The 21283-nt window shown below is 38.4% G+C and overlaps 1 protein-coding gene across 6 annotated transcripts in view; it reads left to right on the plus strand.

Moving 5' to 3' along the window:
* Positions 1-14491, plus strand: part of LOC131426648 (glutamate receptor-interacting protein 1) — a 55542-nt gene extending 41051 nt beyond the window's left edge. For all 6 annotated transcript variants that reach the window (XM_058589517.1, XM_058589518.1, XM_058589515.1 and 3 more), the window contains exons 5-10: positions 4455-4645; positions 4701-4993; positions 5063-5229; positions 11992-12799; positions 12866-13898; positions 13975-14491. In XM_058589517.1, coding sequence (XP_058445500.1) covers positions 4455-4645; positions 4701-4993; positions 5063-5229; positions 11992-12799; positions 12866-13898; positions 13975-14082 — 2600 coding nt within the window. In that variant the 3' untranslated portion in view covers positions 14083-14491. The remainder of the gene's footprint in view (positions 1-4454; positions 4646-4700; positions 4994-5062; positions 5230-11991; positions 12800-12865; positions 13899-13974) is intronic.
* The last annotated feature ends 6792 nt before the right edge of the window (positions 14492-21283 follow it).

Raw genomic sequence — 21283 nt, forward strand, 5'->3', positions numbered from 1 at the left:
ATAAGGGACCTAAGTAGAAAGCATCTTTAGAGGAGTTCTGGGCAAAATAACCGGAATGGAAAAATTCTTCACAATCAACTCTCTGTTGGTGGTTTTTCAGTTCTATCTCGCAATACTCCGACTTATTTCTCTTCCGTGAGAAACCCCTCTACAACTGGCTTTGACTCAGATCATCTTCCAGTAACATTCAGAATTTCCAATTTCATCCAATTAGTTCTATATTCAACTAACTAACTGGCTTGAATATAGATTTCACATTGAAAATCATGTCGATCATGAAATTCATTATTTTAGAAAATTCTTCGAACGTCGACATAGCAATAAATAATTTGAATCATGACATTATCGAAGCTAGCAATCTTGCAGTATTTTCATTAGTTTTAGATTTAGATTAGACTGTTAGATTTTTCATTAGACTGTTATGAATAAAGAGAAAGGCTTTATCACACCACTAAGTGGATTAAGAAGGGTTTTTTTCAAAATTGATTTAGACTGTCTTTTAAAAAGGGTTAAGCTTTTTTAACCATTTTTATTCAAATAGTTGACGGAAAATGCCAAATCACTTCATAAAAAAACCTATTTTAATCCACCTAGCGGTGTAATGATGCCTTTCTCATATCAATCATACTATCATATATAACACTGATAAAAACTATCAATTGGAGAAGATTTGTGGTCGAATTAGGAATTTTTTAAAAGTTTTTTTGCCCTTTTCAGTGATGGTATGAATTTTTTAACCCAATTTACCCTATATTTCCGGATCCGGAAGTCGGTTTCGCATGGAATTCAGGAATTACGTATGGGACCAGAGGACCTTTCATTTGAACCTAAGTTTGTGAAAATCGGTTCAGCCATCTCTGAGAAAAGTTAGTGCACCTATTTTTACAATTTTTTGCACATAATTCCGGAACCGGAAGTCGGATCCAAATATTATTCAGGAATTTTGTATGGACATTACCACAAGACCTTTCATTTGAATCTAAGTGAAAATCGGTTCAGCCATCTCCGAGAAAAGTGAGTGACATTATTTTCACATTTTTTATGCATATCACCCTCTAATTCCGGAACCGGAAGTCGGATCCAAATAGAATTCTGGAACTTTGTATGAGACCGTAGGGCCTTTCATCTGAATTTAAGTTTGTGAAAATCGGCTCAGCCATCTCCGAGTAAAAAGGTTGACATTATTTTCACATTTTTGGTGCATATCACCCTGTAGCTCCGGAACCGGAAGTCGGCTCCAAATGAAATTTAGGAACTTTGTATGGGACCGTGAGACCTTTCATTTTAATCTAAGTTTGTGAAAATCGGTTTAGCCATCTACGAGAAAAGTGAGTGACATTATTTTCACATTATTATTGCATTATTTTCACATTTTTTATGCATATCACCCTGTAATTCCGGAAGCGGAAGTCGGATCCAAATAGAATTCTGGAACTTTGTATGAGACCATAGGGCCTTTCATTTGAATGTAAGTTTTTTTTTTTAAAGCCAATTTTTTTTCAGTGTAAAATACAAATAGACGAAATTCGCGCAAAATCGTATTCGGAGCTGGCAGCATATAGACTTTATCATAAGAAGCTACTTTGCTCAATTTATTTTTCCAAAAGTGATCTAGACTATCTTTAGAAAAGGACTAGATATTTTTACCAATTTTTTGTCAATTAATTAAAGTAGTAAATTGACAATTCCTACAAAATATTGTTGTACTGGTGATATTCTCAAAATAAGTAAAATTTTCGAATGAAAATACTGAAAAAACTATTAATTCAATTTACACTGAAAAAATCAATCTTAAAAAGTTGAAGTCAAATTACAATAAAAATCGAGATTCATTGAAATGTTGAATGATAATGACTTTCAGTTTAGTTTTGTTTGAAATAGGAAGACCCTGGATAAAAAATCAATTTGGACAAGGAATAGTTCTTGTCTGAAAAACTTGTTTTCCATGAATATATCCATGTTGGGTCGGTTGGTAGGAAACTCAATCATCTATCTTTGGACAAAATTTTACCAAATTAAAAAGGTTTTGTTTTTTTAAATCGATTATAAATTTTTTTAAATCGATTTTTTTAGTGAAAATTTTGACTGATTTTGTGAAAGTCACTAGCATAACATTTTTTTTGTAGAAATAACTATTGTTATTCATAATAACTTTATATATAATAAAAATTGGTTCAAAATGTTTAGCCCTTTTCAGAAGACAATCTGGATTAATTTGGAAAAATAACGTATACAAAGTGGCTCATGCTCAAATCAGAGAGGGTGCAGCCAACATAAGTTCTAGTTGACGCGAAAACCGTCATATTTATAGAGAAGAATTTTTATAACAAAATAATTTTTGACGTGAATACGTCTTACTTTACTATGGGGGGGGGGGGGTGCTATTCAAAATTCGCCCTGTGAAAGAATGGGTAGAACTTAATCTTGAATATCTCGAGCTGTACTAATCGCAACTACCTAATTTTTTCTCCATGTCTTCAGAAATATGATCAGCAATTTAAATTTGAATTTTCAACAGTCGAAGCTAACCATAAATAACTCAAAATCAACTTGATTTTACGTTTCGTCTTAGACTCATCAGTGCGTGGCAGTTTATGTTGAACTGCTACCTCCGACCTGACGGGTCAACATAAACCGCTAGGCACTGATGAGTCTAAGACGAAACGTAAAATCAAATGAAATTGGTTATGTGCACCTAGCATAAATCAGGGGGTAAAAATTCTTACCTCTCAAACTTATCAAAAATCAAATTTTCTCAAATGTTTGGAAGCAATGAGAAAACTCATCACGTTTGCTTGTCTTTCTCGTACCCGCGACGACGGTTTTTAGATAGTCTGGCACATATCAGTCCCAATGTTCTACTGGATGAGTATAAACCGTTCTTCTGCGAGGTATAAAGCCTCAAACGCTCGCTCTCATTTGCTTTTCGGATGACGCAAAAACAGATTATCAGTAATTGCAGTGAATTTTCGACTGGATTCTATAACTGAAATCTAAAACTAAATTTTAAAATCCAATTCAGAACCTGAATTCTAAGCTTAATTTCAAGTTTATATATCGTTTATATCGTATATTTTTATCATTTATTTCAGGTTTAGAATTTAGTTCCAGATTACTCGTTCAGCCATTATTCTAGAAAAGATTCCTAATCCTGGATTTTTAAGCTAGTTTCTTGACACGATTCAGGAACTGAGTTTAGTTCCTTTTTTATGCTCGGAATTCTAATCCAAAATTTTGATTAAGGATTTCAACTTCATAATTCTGAAACCGAATTCATGATACGATTTCAAGATCTGGATTAAAATAAAATAAAAAATTATAGATCTGAACTCCGAACCTGGATTTTGGAACTGACTTCTTAGCCAGAATTTAATTGGTGAAGCCAGTTTCAAAATTTAGTTTCTAAATTCAGTTTCAGGATTTATTTTCAGAATTTGGATGCTGGAACTAGATTTCGGAACTGAACTAAGTTCCTTTATTCAGATTCGGAATTTTTTGTTCAGATTTAAGTTCTAGAACTGGATTTGGAACCTGGATTCTGAAAATGAGTTCAGTGTCATAATTCTAGAACTAAATTCATGAACAGATTTCGTGATTCCGAATCTAAATATTGCGACTGAATTCTGAGTTTGTTTCATATTTCGAGTTTAGTTCTTGAGTTCAGTTTCAGTTCCTGAATCCTGCTGCAGAATTTTGGTTCTATAAATAACATATTCCCTAAAGAATTATGCGCGTTACTTCTTAAATCCGCGTAAAAAACACAAAAATATAGGAATTTTTTTTTTGTAACCAAATGTCTTCATAAATTCATGAAACATCGAGATCTGGTGTGATGTCGACAAAAATTTGTTTGGAAAAAATCGACTTTAAGAAAAGTTTTGAGATTTCCGAAATCGAAATTTTTTTTCGATGTCAAATGTCTTAGAATTGTCTGAAATCTAGTAGAATCTCAAAAAAAAAGTTTGACCAATATCGACTTTGAAAAAAAATTGAAATTTCCGAAGTCGAAAATTTTTTTTTAAGCCAAAAGTCTTAAAAATTCATGAAAACGTCGAGATTTACTGTAATCTTGTATAGTATATGAAAAAAATCGATAATAGGGTCGATTTGGAAAGTTGACTTATACCAAATTTCAGGATAACATCAGATCTTGACGTTTCATGCCTTTTTTTCTGTATGCGAATTTTCAAAGTTATGAAGTTTACTTGTTTTGTAAACTTCATAACTTTGAAAATTCGCATAAAAAATCGCGTAACATCGAAAATCTGCGTGAAAAAACCGCGTTACTTAGGACATCCCCGTTAAATAAGCCACGTAAAATGAAATCGCATAAAAAACCTCGTATAAAAAAGCCCTCAGTGTAATATGAGATTCGGGTCGCATTGCGGGACGAGTTATCTTTATTGATTAAACCGTTTATTTGATCCTTGTTTTTGTATATTTTTTTTTTGCAGTTTCACAGAACAGCCTGTGCGTGACTACGAAGCTGGCACAGATAACCGTGGAACGGGAAAATGGCTGCCTGGGACTGACGTTACGCGGTGGTGGCGAATATCCGCTGGTCGTGACGAACGTGCGAATGCTCGGCCCGGTGTTCAAGACGGGACAAATAAAACCGGGTGATCGAGTGCTGCGAGTCGATAATGTAGGTTATTCTAATAGAAATTATTTACATCCTTAATTCGACCGTACCGTTTCAGGTTTCGCTTGTCAACAAAACCCTCTCGGAGGCACAGCACATTCTCAAGAATGGACACATGTCCGGTTACACGAATTTGACCATCGAGTATGATGTGTCGGTAATGCAGAGTGTGGAATTTAGCATGGGACCGCTGCTGTTGGAAATCGAACGACCGATGAATGAAAAGCTTGGATTGATTTTGAGCAATTATTCCAGTGCGGTGAATCAGGGAGAGATCTATCACAAGTTAGATGAAGTGCAACCGGCCGGAATCTACATTGCCAGCATTCTACCGGCCAGTATCGCGGATCGGTAGGAAGATTCATTCATATTACTTTTGTTATCATCGAATGATTTCACCTTTGTTTTTTTTTGGTGCAGTTGTGGTGCTTTGTCGGTAGGCGATCAAATTCTATCCGTGGATGAAACGATCGTGGAAAACAGTGCCTACTCGCCGGAGGAAGTCACATCCCTGATGGATGCAAACTGTACCAAAGGGTACACTCAGCTGCAAATTCTTCCGGCTCACACACTAGTCAGAAGGAGAGGTTAGTGTTTATCATTATTACTGTCAGATTAAAATCAACCTCAAAAGATACCTCTTTTGGTGAACAACGCGATAGACTAAACAATCCTGAAGCCGAAGAGAGTCTGCGCGATCGCAGTGATTCATCGTTACGCGACGATCCGCGTCGCCACTTAAATCATCGTCTCATCCGAGCGCTGTGGGTTGTCTCTTGTTTTTGCTCGTTTTATTATTATTTCGTTTCGCTTCCACTCCGACAACTTCCTGTTTTCCGAGCCTGCTGAGATTATTTTCACTCCGCGCACAGAAATTGTTTGCCGTTATTTTTCTTTTAGCAAAAAGTCATTAGAATTATAGTTGGTGTAATATTGCGGTTGTATTTGTGTTTTTTTTTTTGTAGCTAACAGTTGCACCCTGTTAGTATGAAACTGTTTAAAATAATTCGTCATATGGCACATTTCGCCGGTTCTGTCAAGATGGAAAACTCAGTCGGCTCAATATCGTCTGATTCGTGACACATTTCATCATTTATTTTGTCGTATTTTTCTCGCTCGACGCCCGCTCATACCGCTTTTCTGTCCCCGAGGGATGGCACACGATCGTCGATTTGTTTCACATTCGGTACCGAAGATTGGATGGGATTTTTCCAGCACGCGTCCACATTAATTAACTCTGAAATGTGTCACCCCATTTCGGTTTTTTTAAGGCTAGGCTTGTTCATTTTTTATGGCGAAGACTTTTTGATCTGTGAGTGATTAGTTATGTTTATTTAGTTGATACGGTCCGACAGGTAGATACGACTGGAGTTTATCTGGGTGACTTCTGGTGCATTATTGACATCTTGAGCAATCGAACCGACGGCGTTGATCGGTTTTGTTGATCATTCGCTGAGATGGTGCTTATTTCGCCATAGACTTGATCATAGTGACGGAAAAATTAGGTCGATATTAATATTTGTCGGTGGAAAGTCAGAAAAACTCGACAACTTATCGGTGCTCCGGAAACTAAAATTCGACTAAGCTCGACAAGATCGAAAAATGCCTGAGTGTGTCGACATCTTTATAGGATTTTTATTCCGTCAAGCAAATGTACACAACGTATTAATTATATACCTTGCGGAATTGTGAATTGAAATTGTCAAAATCCATCGAAACCCTGTAGCTCTGAAACCGGAAATCGGAATTGGATAAAATTTTGCAAATAGATGATGTACTCCGTAGGCACCAAAGAGACAAAAACAAAGCAGAATAGCGAAGATATATTTGTGACGCGGTGTGTGTTAGTTCTCTGTTGACTGTGTTTCCATAGAGATAGGACTATAATTGAATGTCGTGGCAGACGGGTAAAGCGAAGCTCTACTATTCAATTAGGCTGTCTCTTCGTGTTGTTTCAAATGCAGGGTAGTTTAATTTGCAAAACAATTTCCCCGGATAGGAGCTAGCTACGGATCCAATTCCCGTTTCAATTTGTTTTCTTTGTTTAGATGCTGTTCAAATTTAGAATCCAATAGCAGGTTTCCGTTTTAAAATAAGTTTGTGACATCTCTTACAAAATTTCTGTAAGATTCTATTCCGGGATCTTTTATCTACTATCTGCCAGTACTGCCGAAATCGGAAACCGAGGGTCTGTTGAGCCGAAAGGGTCTTTACCTAGTAGGATCTGTAAAGTATAGGAATTTGGCGATCAGTTTCATGATAATGCTCACTTTTAAAAAGGCAACGACTGAACAAACGTGTTCCTTAAATTAATCCTGGAACCGGAAGTCTGATCTTGATGAAAATTAAAACCATTATATGAAATCTTTATTTTGAATTTTAGTTCGAGAAAATCGGCTGAGGTCCCAGAAAGTATGGACGCACTTTGATTTCGCTGTAAATAATTCACAAGTGTTAGATATTCAAATTTTATTCGATATACTGATAATATTAGACTACAACAACAGAATATTATTCTCAACATTTGCTACTTAGCCATTGTAGACTAGCTGGCACACCTTCTTGCGAACGTTCTTCATTAAATTCCATACAGACTTCTTGTCGACAAGTTTTGACACTTTTTTTCCAATCTTTTTAGAACTGTTGAATGGTTTCGAATGCCGAGACATGTCCTAAGATGTGCCTTCGTTAATGCCCAAAATTCCTCAATTGGTCGAAGTTGTGAGCAATTTGGGGGATTCATGTCTTTTGGGACGAAAGTGCCATTTTTGGTAGTATACCATTCTACCGTTGATTTCGAGTAGTGGCAAGAAGCAAGATCTAGCCAGAAGACAACAGGATCCTTGTGGCTTCGAATCATGGGTAGAAGTCGTTTTTTGTAAACTGTCCTTGATGTATATTTCGCTGTTCATTGAAGCCAGTGGTGATGAAGGGTTTCGAAATCTTACCGCAGCTACAAATTGCTTGCCAGACCATAGCTTTCTTACTAAATTTTTCGACTTCAATCGATGTCTCGGACTGGTTTAACACTTGCTCTTCTCGCACCGTATAATATTGTGGTCCCGGCAAGGATTTGTAATCGAGTTTCACGTAGGTTTCGAACCCTCGGCCTGATCGATGCTTCTTGTTTCGGACTACGTTTTGGTTGTTTCTGCTTCTTATAGGTTAGAAGATTCAAACGAAGAACATTTGACTTCGAAGTGCCCACATTTTTGGCCACATCCTGAACTAAAACCTCCTTCTTTTGCTCGAACGCCTTCAGTATACGTTTATCCAACTGATGGTTAGCAGGACCTTTTTTTCGACCCGTTTTCGGTTTATCCTCACTGAACTTCCTGATTGCCTTTCGCACAGCTTTTTCACTTACTCTTTCCATTTTTGCTATCTTTCTCAGTGACAGTTCGCGTTCTGTGCACCATTTGTACACAATTTTTCGACGTTGTTCTGCTGAAAGTCCACGCATTTCGAAACAAACTAATGAAAACGAATAAACAACTGCACAAGTGGTTAGAGAAGAGTGTAAACAACAGGACGCAAACATTTGGATCTTGGGCTTGAAAGTCGATTTTCACAGTGATTGCATAAACTTTCTGTATGCGAAAGAAGAGAAAAAACAAAATATTATGACGAATTTGATTGTTGGGAGATTCAAATCAATATGTAGTTGTTGAAAATGGATGAATTCAATTACATTTTTAATTTTTGTAATTGTTTTATAATTTTTTCTCTCTCCTTTTTTCATTCTGCTTTCTATATTTTTTCTATTCTCAATTCACTTTTCTTCTAGTTCCATTCTTCATTCTCTATTATTTATTATCTACTTTCTACTTGCGACTTTTTACTCTCTAATTTCTTTTTCTTACTCTCTACTCCCTACTCTCAACTCTTAACTCTTGGCTCTGTATTCTCTTGTTTCAATTATCTATTTTCTACTCTCTACTCTCTATCATCTAATCTCTACTATCCACTATCTACTCTCTATCCTCTAATTTCTACTCACCACTTTTTACTCTCAACTCCCTACTTTTTACTCTTCACTCCCTACTCTCTACTGTCCACTATCTACTCTCAATTCTTACTCACGACTGCCTACTTTTTACTATCCACTCTCTACTATCCTTTTTTTTCTTACTCACGATTCTCTATTCTCTTTTTTTACTCATGACTCTCGACTATCTACTCTCTACAATCCACTCTCTACTCTCTATTCTTACTCACGACTATCTACTCTCAAATCTCTGCTCTCTACTCTCCACTCTCAACCTCCTGCTCACTATTCTGTATTCTCTAGTCTCTACACTCTATTCTCTTTTCTTACTCATGACTCTCTACTCTCTACTCTCAACTCTTTGCTCTCGACTATCTACTCTTTACTATTCACTCTCTACTCTCTCTTCTTACCATCGACTCCACAGTGGAGAAGACTCCACTCTCAACTCTATATTCTCTTTTATTACTCATGAGATGAGTCATGAGTAATAAAAGAAAATATAGAGTTGAGAGTGGAGTCTTCTCCACTGTGGAGTCGAATGTAAGAAGAGAGAGTAGAGAGTGAATAGTAGTCCACATTCAACTCTTAAATCTCTGCTCTTTACTCTCCACTTTCCACTCTCCACTCTCAAGTTTCTGCTCTCTACTCTCTACTCTGTATTCTCTAGTCCCTACTATCTACTGTTTAAGTACTTTGCACTGTCTACTCTCTATTCTCTTCTCTTACTCATGACTCTTTACTCTCTACTCTTAATTCTCTACTCTTTACTATTGATTATCTACTCTCTACTATCCACTCTCTACACTCTATTCTTACTCAGGACTCTCTACTCTCAAATCTCTGCTCTCTACCTTCTAATTTCTACTCTCTACTCTCTACTCTCCAGTCTCTGCTCTCTACTCTGTACTATCTAGTCTCTGCTCTCAACTCTTTACTATTTACTCTCTATAATCCACTCTCTACTCTCTAGCATTTACTCTTTATCCATGAATATTCTGAGACTATGGAAATCCGTAAGAGATATTCCAAGAAGTACTTGAAACTACAACAGCTAATGTTTATTTTTGTTCGCTGTTTTTTATTTTCAGAGCTACATACTGCTTACTTGTTTGTTCTGATCTGTTTCAAGAACGTTCCAAGTCGTCCAAGAACTTCAGTAAAAACAGGTCTCGATATCTACACGAACAATCCGTAGCTTATGTTTAATTTTTCAATGCTGCTCATAGCTATGAAGCTACCTATTTGCTTGTTTATTCTGATCTGTTACAGGAATATTTTCAGTCATCCAAGGTCTTCTAGATAGTTTTGGGTTGTCGTAGATAATTTACAATAAGCCTGGTATCATACTCGAGTTTTTTAAGCTGGAAAATTTTCAGCCTTGAGCTACAGTAAGTTTTTGGGTGTCCCAGAACATCTACAATAAACCTATTAATTGTAGACCGTGAACAATAAGTTCATTAATGCACTTTCTTATGCTGATTGACCTTAAGACCTTAACTCCAGGTAGTTTTTGGATGACCTAGAACATTCACAATGAGTCAATGATTTGCATGTGGTATCACGAGCATAGACCGTGTACAAGGATCTTGTTAGTTCACTTGGTTACGCTGCGTTAGACCTTAAGGCCTGTACTAAAAATAGTTTTATGATGAACAAGCATTTCCTCGAAATTCATCATGTTGATCCCATTCATTAAATGTGATACCACGAGTATGGGCCACAAACAAAAATTCTCTAATGTCATTGGTTACATTTTGGATGAACAAGAACTCTCACAGACATTCAGTGATATCATTTCACTAATGTGATACACCAGCGTGTAAGTTTCATGCATACACTGAGGAAGCAATCGGCGAACACCGCACAAAAAAAGAAAGCGTACTTCTCCTCAGTGTCAAATAGACACACCTTTGAGTGCGCGCTTATGTTTAAATAAGCTTGTACGAGCGAACTCCATTCTCCTCGCATGAATCGCTATCACGTGCTCTCACCTAAATACACCCAAGTCTGCACTGGCGCGTGCACTGCTGAGCAAACACTTCTGTGATTTTTATTAATGTATAGATAATAGAAGGCCAGCCTTGCTATGAAAAGCATGTTGCAGTAAGGAAAAACTAAATTTCAACGATAAATTGATAATTGACAATGCATGCCCCACGCTTTTCTTATATGAACCATACACCAGAGTACACACCGGTGTGTACACTTCGGTGAAAATGTCTGTGTCCACCTCAGAAAATTTGTTAGCACTTTGGTGTGAAACTAATTTGCACCCTCTAATTCTGCGACTAGCACAGAAGGTGATGGTCCAGCCCTAGTCGACGCCGATATATTAACAGAGTGACCCTCGGGAAGGCATGATATAAGAACTTGTGATCAACTTGTGATTGTCTCACCAACGAATCCTAAGATCTAAGAACAATGCACAAACATAAGACAATCAAACAAAACAGGAAATGAAACCGTAATAAATCCTAGTGAATTTTAAATGGAGGATCCACCCTAATAATTTCGTAGCCAAAGCCACGAAAAAGTTTGAAAACATTTATCTTTTCATTGGTAATGGCATCGGTTCCGGTCCACAGCCATAAGAATTAGAGCGTCGCATCATAACAAACATAGGATGAGCTATCTTTCGTAGTTTTTCTTCTTCGCCATTCGGAACTGGTACACTTTCGCATGATCGTGATTAATATGGTTGTTTTTTTTTGCGGTTTTCCTGGATTCGATGACAATTTATTTCCCGTTTTGATTTGTTTACTTCCTGGAAAAGTGAGTTACGCTCGCACTAAGCAACGGTGAAATCGAAACTTTCAACGAATTTCAATTTATTGATGTTTGAAATTGACAGTTGGGATGGTAACAGAGTTGCACCATCAGTAGGCGGCGATTACAAGTGGAATAAAAAAAGTGGAAAAGTAGTTAGTTGTCTGTCGCGTTCCAGTTGAAAAATTACCATGAAACTATCTTGCAAAGCTCAGATTCTCGTCGCGAAAGAACCAATAATTTACCGTGCCCAGTTGGAAGACGAGCATTTTTCACACCCCAGTCGCGCGTAATGAACGACGTCGCATGGTCTATTATTAGCTTCCATTTTTTTTCTGTGTGTGTGTGTGATACGGTTTCGTAAGGTTTTGAGTCGAAAGTGTCGTGATGTTTCTCATTAAGGGGATCACGGTTCTTGACGCACTGCGCACCGAACGATGGAAGTGGTTCTCGAAAAATCATCTTCAATGCATTCTAGATGAAAGGGTTCCGTCTGGAACGTAATTTAACCGCCAGACAGCTGCATCCAAAGTCTCAGCTCGAAGACATTTTCTAATTCTATTTTCCCGGCTCTGCTTGCATTTCTTTTCAGGCATCTCCTGTTCCAGTCCAAAGTATGGTTTCAACACGGTGGATTCCCGCAAAAATTTGGCGGCCAATAAGAATCGTCGTCTAGTTCGGAAAAGTTCGCTCCCACAACCGGCGGAGAACGGAACACTGCATCCGAATATGGGCCTATGCAAAGCGGAAACCATTCAGCTGGTGTTGGATTGCTCCCAAGGATCCGGAATTTGTCTCGGTCCCAAAACCCCCTGCGGAAGGGGATATATTATCGCACAGATTCTACCGGACTCCGTAGCCGAACGTTCCGGAAGTCTACAGAAAGGTGATCGCATCTTGGCCGTTAATAAGATGTGTAACCTGGACGCCGGCACGATTCGGCAGTTGTTGGGTGATTTCGGTCCGAAAACGGCAGCCAATCATTACCATAATCAACCGCAGACTACGAACTGGGTTGAGTTGGAACTGGAATTCGACATGGCGGACAGTGTGATACCGTCCAGTGGAGTTTTCAATATAAAACTGATAAGACAGAACAAGTGTGGCTTGGGAATTACAGTGAGTGGAAACAATCACGGATCGTTTGTTATATCGGAGGTTAAACCGGGCAGTGCCGCCCATCGTACCGGTTCGCTAAGAGCCGGCGATGTGCTGTTGGCAGTGGACAATCACCCAGTACAGCACTATAATCTTGATCTGTTGCTTAAGGAGAGTAAGAACGACTACATCACGTTGACGGTGAAACGGAACTCATTGCCAGACTTTTTGTTTGATGCCCAGCAGAAAACTAACATGATCTACGGTAGCACGGAGGATAACGCCTATATTTACGGAAATCGGTATGTTTGGATTGATGATGCTCTAAAAATAGGAAGTTAGATCACTTACAATTGACACTTTTTTAGGTACAACGAATCACCGACGCTACAATCGAACAACAACGTGGACTACTTTCAGATAGAAGATCATCTTCAACACCAACAGCAGCTACTGCAGCAGCAGCAACAACAGCAACAGTTACGAAGGCCAATGTGGAATCAACCGACACCGTACGACATCCTGCCCGGATCGGGAAATCTAATGACCCAAAGTACGGGAACACTGAAAGCAGTTCACCAGCCGTCACAGCAACAGAAACAGTCAAATTCGGCCAGCGCAGAACACCTTCCACATCCTTCCAGCCAAATGGTTAATGGCGACGGGGAGTTATGCGGCGAGGATCGCTACGATGACATTGTCCACTACAAGATGGCATCGATGAACATCAACAGTAACAATTACGTGGGTTTGGCAAACGTTGCTGTTGCTGGTGCTGGTGGTACGGGAACTGCCGGTGGTGGGAACAGTTCAGGAGATCAACAGATACAGCAGTTGATTTTCAACGTGCGATTGGAGCCAAAAGGAGGACCACTCGGAATTACACTGGCTGGAAGCGATGATCTGCAAAAACCGATTAAAATCAGTGCTCTGACTGAGGGCGGGATTGCTCACAACAACGGTCAGTTGAAGGTAGGCGACTGTTTGCTGGCAATCAATGGGGAAAGTGTTTGCGGAGTTCCGCTGACGACGGCCACAAAATTACTGCATAAATTCGAGAACGTGGTGGACCTGCAAATATCTCGTACGGAATGTTTGGTTGGAGCATGCGAGTCACGACCGGGCCATAACGGAGAAGCTCAGACGCAGGCATTGTATGCAAAAGTTCAGCGAAGGCCAAGAAGTCCGTCGATAACGGATGCTTTGTCCACCAACTCAAACTCCAGCTCCGGAAACTGTCGGACGTTGCACGTAACGTTGTTCAAGGATCGTGTGTACGACGACTACGGTTTCTCGGTGTCGGACGGGTTGTACGAACGAGGAGTCTACATCAACCGAATCCGATCGGGGGGACCTGCCGATCTGGTCGGAATGCTGCGGCCATTCGACAGAATTGTACAGGTAGGCATATTGACATAATTAGAGCCATTGAGGGAAATAGAAATCTATTAATGGACTACGATGTTCACATTCGCAGGTTAACGGAACCAAAACCCACGACTTCGACTGCTGTCTGACGGTGCCTTTGATAGCAGCTGCGGGCGATAAGATAGACCTGGTCTTGCAGCGACCTCTGCCGGAATGACCCCGCTTACTGGCTGCCATCTGGAGTGCTATAATGACATACGCCAATAAATAAGAGTATCCATCAAGTGCCATTTCCAATATACAATAAAAAAAAATAAGCGTCTGCGGAAACTTATTCGTCAGAACCCGTCTACAGAAACGATTTCTCCCTTTAACATAACATCGAACCCCTGTTCTACTCGCAAGCAATCTCCGACTTGCATTCCTGCTCCAATTCCTAATAATACTCGACGTATTTATTATTTATAATATTTAAAACCGACTTTCTCTGAACGTTACATTAAACTGCAATCATATATTACAATCCACTGAAGTTTGTAGGACAATAAAATAGTTAGCGGAAAATTTCTTCTTCCACTTTTCTAACGTCATCTTTAGGGCTTGTCTACAATACAAAACAATTTTTACAACGGAAAATCTTCCTTATCTCACACTTTTATTTTCAATCATTCGCTTCGAAAGCCTTGATTATTAGTTGATTACGATCGGCCCACAACGAATCCGTACGGAGTCATATAAATATAGATTCACTTTACAGTTAATTGTCAAATATAGAATCAATCTTAACACAGAGAAACTTTTTTTTCTTTTACAGTTAGGCCCCGTCGGTCGTGAAACGATAGATTAGAATTCGGTTGAGTTTGCAGTTTATGCGCAAAACCACATTAACTGACGTCAGTGGAAGGTGTGTTCACTGCATTCGTATTACGAACAAAGTAAAATTATTTACAATTAAATTCTACGATCATAATCTATTTACTCGAGAGAATCGAGTGCTGGACCAAAAATAAAGCAAAAACAAAAACAATAATAAAGCATTACACTCGGATGGACTTTGCCCGAGACGTCGTTAGCCCGAAGCGGATTCTTCCCAGTAAACCTCCGGGTGAGCTGGGAGTTTGATAGTAGAACTGAAAATAATGCACCGCGTAGTTCCAAAGTTCTCGGATGGACGATCGGAGTGAAACGACACCGAACCGGTACTAACTGGCCGTGTTTCGATACGACAGAGCACTATCAGTTCGGACCAGGAAAAAGGTCAGCCTCATTCCAGTGCGAGATTTCACTGAATTCTTGTGGAGGGTTTTTTTTATTTTCATCAACCGATAGCATTGCAATGATGGAAAAATTTTGTTGCTAAAATTATTCAAGGTTTGTCGGGATTTGTCTTAAGTAGTACTTTGGCCGTTTTGCAAAAGATGACTTCGGAAAACTGTCAATATTAAACATATTCTTCGGGGGAAAAAAATAGTTGCGCTGAAGCTCATCGAACACTCTCCAACGCGTACGGCGGGGTTGCTTTTTCCAATTAACCATTTCAATGTGTTGAAAAATGCATGCTTCACAATGTTAAAAATGATTCTTGTGAGAGGCTAATCATTATCATTGTGCATACCGTTTGAATTTAGAAGAATGAACAAAAATTACCGATTTTCCATGGGTTTACCTTCACCCGCACTGAAGAAACTACCCACGCTGAATCAATCATAGTAACCCATGAGTCAGTAGACAAAATTAGACAGCTCTATCAGTCGAACTCGGCCCCCTGTCACGACGCCATCTTGATGATATAAAAATCGGAACTTCAAAATCAGCTGATTGCAACGTAAACGAACATTCACTAATGCAATTGTTTTACGGTTTACCTTGTTTAGTGCACCAAAATTATAGAATTTTGGGTCGACTCTTTCACGAAAACTTGTCGGTTTACCTAAAATACGGCAGATAGTGTTTAAGAACATCAAATTGAAGTAATTTTCACAATTTGAGAGTCGCGATGAGTATCAAAACATCGCAGTGTTAGGGGCTCAACGTAATCGGTGTACTTTCAAATGGCTGGTGCTAACATACCGGTGTCAGATGGCTGGTCGAACTCTAACCGTGATGGCAAAAACAGTGAAGCAACTCCATCCAGCAGGCCCGTACCCAGAATTTCGTTCCGGGAAGGGCCCAAAACAAACTATCTTATCGATGATCTTGCTTATGTATCTAATTCTCGGTACGCTTTCAATAACTTTGTAGATGTATCAGTGATGCGTTGCCTAATATCAGACTCTGTCAGCTTGAAGCGAAATCAATTTTCAGTTCAGCAACACCATCGCACGGCATCGCATTCAACATTTCATGTCAATTGGATGGTTGCGCAGTACTGCTATTTTGGCGCGCACGAATTTGACATTTCTCTCCCCAACTTCTATGTACGAGATTGGATGCGAACTCGGGAAATGTGAGAGCTGAATATCTTGTTAATATGATGTCTTTGCTAATATTCAAGTTTTAAGTTGTTATTATCCTTTATTAGAAATTGATACAGTGTAAATTTTATGTAAAACTATCAAGTTGTTCCTGACATATGGTTTCTCAGAGTGGGATGGTACTGTGAGGGATTGAAGCAAAAATCTCCTAATGTTAAAGGGTAAGAGATTATATTAAATTTTGTCCAGATTTGACTTCTCGTTTTGGAATACCATAGTGATGGGTGTGAATACCATCAGTTTGAAGAGAAAAAAATACCTCAAAACTGTTCAGTAAACTCTTCTAGTTTGCAAATTGTTGATGGTTATTTACTGAACAAATTTTGCTTCCACTATACCTTCCAAGGGTAGTCTAGCAAAAGTACACCATGACAATGACGTTTCCGACCCATGGAGGCTTCCTAGGTTTTATGAACCCTAGGTTACTCATCGACACCAAAAGTTCAACAAAATCTCCATCAGCATAGCCAGCATAGCCATAGCCATCTGTTACTTCGCGCGCACAGTCACTTTAGAATCATCCAACTCCATTTTTAGTAGTTTCGATACTATCTAATGAAACCGTATCGTAGAGTCTTTCGCTGTGAGCTGGATTGGTAGTGGAGTTTCACGAAACTACTATTTCACGGTGTAATCTGAAGGAGCATTTTCTATGTTTTCTGGCCGTTTTACCTCTCATGAAAATGAACCATTTTCGAAAAAAACACCCAATTCCCGTAGTTTGTTCTGAAATTTTTAATGATCAATAAACGAATTAATCGGTTCAAAAGCAGTTTGTACAAGGACTTGGGAGATATGTTAAAAATACTCTTGGGCATGAATTGTTTGGTTTTTGTTTTCCTGAAATGTTACCACACTATGAACTCAAACTATGTACAAGAACTTGTTTTCAAGGTACCTCATATAAATAGTGATAACTATCGAGGTTGAAAAGAGCCATATATTTTCGCTTTCAATTTAAATTCGTACATCGCCACTTAATCGCAAAATTTTATAATAATTTTTATTTTATCGGAAAATAAACATGATTTTCATATCGTATCTATGGAAACCATGTTTTTTGATTTATTTCCTTTATCCCAGTGTTAAGTGACGAGAAATGAAATAAAAACCTGTTTTAATCCATCTAGTGGTGTAATGATGCCTTTCTCATATATGGGTATTCTTTTCAAAATGTTTCTCTTTGATTTTTGAAAGAATCCAAGGGATTGTTTGTGCATTAACTAGTATAACCTACAGAATGAAACAGTGCTTTGTTCGCGAGGATCATGACGTCACATGACGTACAAACTCTACTTGTTTTTATTAAAATTTTGAAGTTTTTGTACGATTTTGCCATCGTACTTAAAACGACGGTTTAAAAATTTAAGTTGTTTAATCCGAAAATATGCAGTAATTTTTGGTAGGACCATAAGAGCTAACCTTTCATTTGATCCTAAGAAATGGGTTCTGCAAACTCTGAGAAAAGTGAGTGAGATCCACTTTCGAGCATATGACTATTTTCTCCCGTGGTTAATCCAAAACCGGAAGCCAGGATAGCCAGAATCGGTTTGTTTAGCTACCTACTGATGATGGCTATCGATTTGTGGAGTTTTGAGTTCAGTTTAGATTTTTTTTGCGGTTTTCGTTTCGCCGGTTTAAGTGACGGTGTACAATATTGAACACACTTTACCCTACAACGTATCGGAAGTAGCATCCGGATGAAATTCAGGAATTTTGTATGGCACCGTGAGACCTTTCATTTGAATCTGAGTTTACAAAAATTGGATGAGCGGTCTCTGAGAAAATCGTTTGCACGTTTTACCCCATAACTCCCGAACCGGAAGTCGGATCTAGATGAAATTCAATAGCAACCTATGAGATTACAAAGCCTTCAATTTAAATCTTAGTTGAAGAAAATCGGTTTAGTGTTATCTGAGAAAATCGAGTGCACTTTTTCTTCATTCTTTTGCACATTTACTCCGTTACTCCCGAACCGGTTACTAATCATTTTCGCCTCACCCATTTTGAGATTTTCGCTGTCAAGGTTGGTGCACTCCGTACCAGTTTCCATCCGTATAATTGGGAATACGCACCTCAAATCAACAGCGGTTTGCTACTGAAGGTTGTAGCCCTCGAACAGTATGTAATATTCGGAGTGTAAATATTTTTTTCGCAATGCTAAACGTGTCAATTTTCACCTCGGTCTACTCTAATCAAAAGATTGGGCTTCTTTTCTCGAGCCAGAAGGTAACCCGTTAAAACCTGCCTCGGGAGCTTCTCAATATGTTCGCCATTTTGAGTTTTGTTCACCTGGAGATTTTATACCTGCTCTCAAAAGCAGAGTTAAATAGATTAAATAAACAATTTGTAAGTGACTCACTCATTGCACATGATTTCATTACGTTTTTTTACTCATAAATACGTTTATTTCATAGGCAATATACATAAGTTTTTCTTCGCCGTGGCATCCACAATACATAGTACTTTAAACCTAATACATTCCGAATATCATATTAGTATGTTGGTATTCATTAGTTAATCTAAAGCGAGTTGCTATTATAAATTACATTAAATAAAATACATTTATTTTGTACATGATCTCTCTAACTATTTCAGGTTTGTTTGTATCAGTTCATCACTTTTATTCAATGTAAGATAGCTGGCTATTGGTTGAACTCATGGAAGAGAAAACAGTCTAACATAAAATAAAATTTGAATTGGAACTCCTATGGACTTAATGAAATGATAAAGAAGTTTCATGTAAGGAACGTCACGACAAGCAAGAATGTCACGAACTGGGACATTGGATAGTCTACCTTGGGTACGCAAGGAATTTATTGGTTGAGATCTGACATCACGATACTCCACGCATGTCCAAACAACATGGTCAATATCGCGGTAACCTTCGCCGCAAGCACAATGATTAGTCTCGGAGAGCCCAATTCGAAGGCGATGTGCATCTAACGTGTAGTGCTTGGACATGAGTCTGGACATCACACGAATGAAATCCCTACTCACATCCAGTCCCCTGAACCATGCCTTTATCGATATTTTCGGAATAATTGAGTGCATCCACCGACCCAGATCATCTTTATCCCAAGAAGCTTGCCAGCTGGCAAGTGTTCTTAGGCGAGACGCGCTATAGAATTCGTTGAAAGCAATCGGTCTCTCATAAATTTAACCCTCAATAGGACGACATTTGGCTAAAATTTCGGCTCTTTCATTGCCTGGAATGGAGCAATGAGCCGGGACCCAAACTATTGTGATTTGATAATTATTATTCAATATGACGTTCAGGCATTGTTTTATTTTGCCCAAGAAAAAAGGTTCATTTTGGCAAGCAGCGTTTGAGCGAATAGCTTCAATTGCACTCAGACTATCTGTGAAGAGAAAATAATGGTTTGAGAGTAGCCTCTTCAATTCGTGATCCGTCCGTGTGAAATATTTTCTCAGAGTCAATATGCCTGAACTTACTTGTAAATATTTTTGGGATTTCCATCGAGCGTAGGTGTTCCAGGATTTCACGCACTTCGCGCTGCATGGATGTGTCGAAAAATAAAGTTGTGTCAGGGACATTTATGAGGCTGACTCGGATAGGAATATATCTTGAAGGGTAGATTTCCTGTGACATATGGTTAAAACGACGACACGACCAGACACTCCGAGGAAAAATCGGAATAAAAAGTGTTCGTGAGCGATTTACCGCCAGTTACCATAAATATAGCGACCCCTTGAAAATAACAAATACTATCTATTCGTGCAACACTGTTTGAGTTGCTATGAACTATAGTAACCAAGAAGCCCCAGAAGAAATAAACAAACAGTTTAAAATAGTTGTGGAATAATTCCACCTATTTGAAATTGTGTGCCTTTTTCTCTTATTTACCGAATTCCGGAAATAACGAAATAATGTGGATCATCATCAATGCAAACTATGAGAACGGTGAGTGCCTAAATTTTATTTTTGTGTTTTCTGAGATATGAAAAAAATGGAGGTTATTTGTAAGTAAACATATCGTTATTATGTTTCAAAATAGTATTTGTTCATTCAGATTTCTATTATTTGCAGTTAACATTCTTCTGCCGCCTTCGAGAATGCTCCTGATGTTGAACATCGACAAACAAATACAGCAGTATAACATATTTATAATGTTCAATATATATTTGAAGTACATACAAAAGCCAATGAAAAATAAGATCGTAAGACATATCCACGGAATACCAAACGAATTTGAGAATAAATTCTAACAATTTTTGCTTTGATTTTATTATTTTCATTCTGGTATTGTCAGAGTAAGACATACGATGTTTTCAAATATATTTTATATTTATTTCTGTTTGTACGTTCTTTTCCTAAAAATAAACTTCTTTCAAGAAAACATTGTTTATCGATAGTCACATAAACCAATTGTTCTGAGTTCCAAATCCGTACCTCACATCTTATTAGAAGTCGCGATGAAAGCTCCCAAAAACGATCTTTCAATGGAAGAACTCCCGCCAGAACCTCAAGACTCATTGTATGTGTCGAATGCATGCAGCCTAAAGCAAACAACGATACTGAATTTGCTCAAGTTTGATCATATGAGAGTTTGCAGCGGAACGAAAGCAAACGCATCCATATTCCATCACTGAAAGTATCGTTGTCTGATACAATTTTATTAGATCTTCCGGATGAGCACCCCACCAAGATCCTGTTATTTTACGAAGAAAATTTACTCTTTGTTGGCATTTTGTTATCAGATACCTAATGTGTCCTCCCCACGTGCATTTGGAATCAAACCACACCCCAAGGCATTTGAAAGTCAAAACCTGTTGGATCATTCTTCCCATCATATGAAGCTGAAGCTGCGCGGGATAATGCTTTCTTGAAAATACGACCAGCTCTGTTTTCTCCGCAGATAATTCGATACCCAGATGAACAGCCCAAACAGACAAGGAGAATCGCTTTGTTAACAGAAAAAT

Source organism: Malaya genurostris, chromosome 1 (assembly GCF_030247185.1).
Source record: "Malaya genurostris strain Urasoe2022 chromosome 1, Malgen_1.1, whole genome shotgun sequence".
Taxonomy (NCBI): Eukaryota; Metazoa; Arthropoda; class Insecta; order Diptera; family Culicidae; genus Malaya; species Malaya genurostris.